This window comes from Penaeus japonicus, unplaced genomic scaffold, assembly GCF_977035675.1.
Source record: "Penaeus japonicus unplaced genomic scaffold, GWHDUDI00000001_assembly GWHDUDI00000015, whole genome shotgun sequence".
Classification (NCBI taxonomy): Eukaryota; Metazoa; Arthropoda; class Malacostraca; order Decapoda; family Penaeidae; genus Penaeus; species Penaeus japonicus.
This window is the reverse complement of record NW_028234417.1, coordinates 4418809-4423808: the sequence shown is the minus strand read 5'-3', so window position 1 is coordinate 4423808 and position 5000 is coordinate 4418809. Positions and strand designations below refer to the sequence as shown.

General features: G+C 45.2%; 1 protein-coding gene across 1 annotated transcript in view; it reads right to left on the bottom strand.

Moving 5' to 3' along the window:
- Window positions 1-1611: 1611 nt before the first annotated feature.
- LOC122256572 (uncharacterized) overlaps window positions 1612-5000 on the bottom strand; it is a 164770-nt gene continuing 161381 nt past the window's right edge. The window contains exons 3-5 of the mRNA XM_086544291.1: window positions 4174-5000; window positions 2818-2948; window positions 1612-2703 (exon numbers count right to left, since the gene is read on the bottom strand). The exon at window positions 4174-5000 is cut by the window's right edge and continues 452 nt beyond it. Of these exons, the coding sequence (XP_086400417.1) occupies window positions 2211-2703; window positions 2818-2948; window positions 4174-5000 (1451 nt within the window). The 3' untranslated portion in view covers window positions 1612-2210. The remainder of the gene's footprint in view (window positions 2704-2817; window positions 2949-4173) is intronic.

The following is a 5000-nucleotide window of genomic DNA, read 5'->3' as shown; positions in this document are numbered from 1 at the left end:
CACACACATCTTCTGTAAGACAGACAATTCAAATATCGATGTAAATGCACAAAAAAGAAGAAAAAAAAAATAGAATTAAGTGTCCAACAGAAAGAACTGAAACAGCAGCACATGCCTTTTTAACCATTCCCTAAGGGAAATGATATATGAGTTTCGCCTTCATTCCATCACGTAATATCCCATTCTCTTTGCAGTATATTATTTTCCCATAAGCATTGAAAGCTGGTCTGAAAGAAACATATCCTGATAATCATGTGTTCATGTCATTAAAACAGATTTGTACTCCGCTTGTGGATCTCAAAAGTGTTTTCACACATTATAAATTCGCGTCAGTACAACCCTGATAAAGTTCAAAGAGACCTATATGTCTACACACGTGCTATATCCGTGTTCTACATTGGTGACTATCTACCTTTGTCATATTAAACATATACCAAAATTCATTGTATATTATACATACATCATTACATGTTATACCATACAAATACATCTACATCTTACAAGAATTAGTTAATACATTGTATTTACTTCAGTTTATGTGTACTAGTATACTTATCGTGAATCTTTTATATTCAGACCAACTAAGGTACAATGTTAAGCAGATACAAGACGAACTATAACGGTGTATGAATGACAGTCTTCTCTCACAGTACAATAAATAGAGACATAGAAGATACGTGTAAACGCACACATATATAAAAATGAAAAAAAAAAAGAAAAAAAAAACAAACAGGGAAGTCCTCAAGGGTTTTGAAAGATAGAACAAGGATCAATGAAATAACTAAGGATAAGTAAAAGTCATAGATAATGAATAAGAAATAAGAAATGCTAAGTATAAAAAGAAACGAAAAATTTGGTACAAATAGGAAATGAACACTACGGCTCATAAAAGTACTGTTATTAGGAAGAACAAGATAATGGGTAATGATAATGACATGGATATAATATGCATGGAAAGGCGTCAGTGATGTGAGTAATAGATGACTAGTATAATTAATTTGAAAACAAAAGCACACGTTATTTTACATAGATACATATATGTATATATCCCAAACGTTCGCAAGTCGCACTTATTTTAGTGTTTGAGAAGTTTAATAAAAGTCTCGCTTTGGCATATGGATTAACTTTTCTATGAACAAACGTAAAACAAACACATAAATAGATAAATGACACAATGAAATGCGTAAAAGAATGAATGAATTGATAAAGTGAGTAATGGTAAAACGAGGAAACACTCAGGAAATAAAATAATAAACATTTCTTAAACGAAATGACAACCAAGACGTAGTGGCGGGCGAGTCGCGGCCTCGTCCAACGGCTATTGCAACCGCAGTGATCAATTCTTTTGGCAATCTTTATATAAATATGTATATGTGTGTATGTGTGTGTGTGTGTGTGTGTATATATATATATATAATTATATATATATATATATATATATATATATATATATATATAAATATTCATATATATATACATATGTGTGTGTGTGTGTGCGTGTGCGTGTGTGTATGTATGTATATATATATGTATATATATATATATATATATATATATATATATATATATATATATATATATATATGTATATACATACACACACACATATGTGTATGTATACATATACCGGTATATATCTCTCCTTATGTTTCCATTAAGCATTGGTTTCTGATATTTCTTTCGTATAAGCCCTATTACTAACAGGCTTTTTTTTTCCCCTAATTGCAATATTATCGCGCCTATTATTTGTTTATATGACTAGCATGTCTGTTTCTCCTCCTTTCACAATCTTCAGTCTATGCAGAGGATGCTACTGTTAGCCTGGCCAGCATATGTTCTCGCGGTACTCGTAATGACAACTAAATTCGGATACTTGCGATGATCTAGCGACTGCTATCTATATTTTCTAAACATTACTCGATTTCCTCTGTATACGTATATGTACATATGTCCTTTCCGTCATCAGCTTTCTTCAGAGAGCCACGCTATGCCCGAGCGAAGCGTGGTCTTCGGTGTATTTGACAGCAGACGAGGGGTGGATTTTCAGATCAAAATCCTCTTTTCAGTCCAGTGCTTTTGCCTTGCCTTCCATCGCCAACCGAAGCGCTCAGAGTTGAAAGGAGTTGCAATGATGAGTTTTCCGGCGCCCACACCCATCGGTCAGTGTCCCCCGAGCGTCAGTAATAGCCGTAGATCCCCGCTCGGCCTCGTCAGAACTGCGTGGTGCTGATGTAGGTGTTGAAGGCATTGTTGGTGGCGATGTTGATGGCGTCGGAGGCGGAGTGGGTGATGGCGTAGGTCAGCGCGTCCTTCGGGAACTCCCCTGGCGACGAGGCGGGCGGCGGTCGCGAGCTCGCGTTCGGGGAGGAAGGGAGCGGGGTGGCGGCGTTGGGCGTCATGGCGTTGGGCGTCATGGCGTTGGGTGTCATGGCACCGGGCGTCATGGTGCTGGGCGTCATGGAATTGGGTGTCATGCCACAGGACGTCATGTAGTTGGGGACGGCGTGGTTGGGCGTGGAGGGGTTGGGGAGGTCGGCGTAGGGGCTGGTGTCGTAGAGCGCGTGGTGGGAGATGCACGGGGACTCGGTGGCGGAGGTCTCGTAGGCGGGGTCGTCCGGCACGATGCTGTAGAGGACGGGCAGCGGCGACGGCGGCTTCCCGCGCTCCTCGCTCGCGTCGCCGAGGCCGCGACTCGGAGGACACCTGCGGAGGGAGAGCGAGAGCAGCGTTAGCGAGACGCCGGTAATCTACGAACAGAAGCAACAGCTACATTCTTTATTGACGCGATTCCTTCTCTTCACGCATTTCTGTCCTTACCTCACGCATCTCCTGACAAAGACGACGATGCCCACCAGAGCGAAAATGGAGAGAGAAAGAGAGAAGAAGATGATGGAATCGTGAGTGTGACTCCTGTTCATCTGGTGGGGTCCGCCCGGCCCCGTCCGCATCTGAGGAGAGGTGTCACGATTATCAAAAGGAAGGAAACTGCCACTTTGTTAAAGCAGCTGATTGGTTCAAGCAAAACATGTTTGTTTATAAATGGACGAGTTCTTTGCCATTATCATTGTAACATGTTTATATTGCAACAATAAAAAGCATTTTCATTGACTGAAACTTCAATAACGGCAACGGAATCTGCAATAACTTCATAAACAAAGCTAAATCCCTGAAAAGTGACTCAATAGTAATCTCTCAAGTTTTAGACATGAATCGAAATTCATTCACTAAGATAGACGTCCAATGGCCATGGCAACAGCACAGTTGTTATCACTGGGAAGGAACGCTTATCAAAACCTGTGATTATCTGTTGTGATTTGTAAGAAACAAAGAAGGACGGAAGTATGAAAGTTGCTAGATAAGAAAAGAAGAGATTGCTTGTGCTCTTGTAAACAAAGACTGCAGTGTAAGATGACAGCTGCCAGTGCTGTCATACTGCCGTTGCCATGGTCGTTAGGATCATTGCCCAGAACATTAGATGCGACCTTATTGCCACTCATTATAACATATCATCCTCATAATTACTCTCGTATTACCGTCATGATCTTCCTCACACATCACGATCAGCATCACACAGCAACGCAAACGGAAGATAACGAGAGGATGAACTCGTCACCACACATCGTTGACATCAGTGTGTGTGTGTGTGTGTAGATATAAAGAGAGAGAGATAGAAAGAGAGAGAGAGAGAGAGAGAGAGAGAGAGAGAGAGAGAGAGAGAGAGAGAGAGAGAGAGAGAGAGAGAGAGAGAGAGAGAGAGAGCAAGAAGAAAAGGAGAAAGGAAAGAGAGAGAGAGAGAGAGAGAGAGAGAGAGAGAGAGAGAGAGAGAGAGAGAGAGAGAGAGAGAGAGAACAAGAAGAAAAGGAGAAAGGAAAAGAGAAAGAAAAGAAAGACGAAAGAAGAAAAGGCAAAGAGATTTGAAATAAAAACCCCAGCAGGTAAGATATTAAAATAAAATGAATTTAAGAAACAAAAGGAAAAGAAAGTATGGGAGAAGGATACAGACATAGTCTAGCAGGATACAAATTGGCATCTGCCCCGCCCATCCCCCTTGTTCTAACATTCACTCTAATCCAGTCACCCCCCCCCCTCAACCCCACCCCCGTGACTCTGCCTCCTCCCCGTCATGGATCCTGAGTCCTTGCCAAGTGTGCCTCCGTGACGTCATCCGCTCACCTGGTCGTCGCGCACCATGATGATATCGGCGGACTTCCCTGTGGTGCGGGAGAGGCCAGGCTCCCCGCCGTGGTCCTGGAGCGTCGTGGTGGCCGTGCCATCCCTTGCGCCCCCTGCGTCCAGGTGGTTGGAGGCGGCCTCCCGCGCAGGCGCAGCAGCGCGAGTATCGGACACGTAGCGGTTCTTCGGCGGCGCTTGCACGTTGCTCAGGATGTCCGTCTTCCGGGGCCCCTGAATGACCCCTTGGCTGGAGCGCCCCGGCGAAACGCCTGTCTCCCCCGGGGCACACACGCGACTCAGGGATATGTGGTTGAACCTCAGATCTGGCGGCGAGGGCTCCTGGAGGTGCGGGGGCATGGGGGGCAAATGTCTGCAGGCGGGAATGGTTGTGTGGATGACGCCGTCCACCTTGAGGAAGAGGCCCTCTGGAGCGACGGGCACGATAGCCTTCTCTGTGCTGATCACGTCGCCGGAGTAGTAGTCGTACGTGGCGACCCAGGAGGCTCCGTCGCGGGGGAAGAGGGCGTACAGCTCTCCTGATGAGCCCGGGACCCACGTGCTGCTCCACGCACCGCCCTTCAGGCCAGTCAGAGTCTTTTCCCCCGAACTTAGGTTGAACCTGACCACGCTCACCGTCGAGTCGGGAGCCTCATGCTGCTGCAGGAGGAAAAGATTTCCTCGGGCGTCGCTCCACGACTGAAGGAGCCTTGCCGGGGACTCAAAATGACCTTCGCCTTTTGTCTGCGTTACTTCGAGGCGAGACCACTTGCCGAGATCGTCTAACTTCCACAGCGTCTGGCCCGTTCTTTGGACCGAGGCGGAACTCG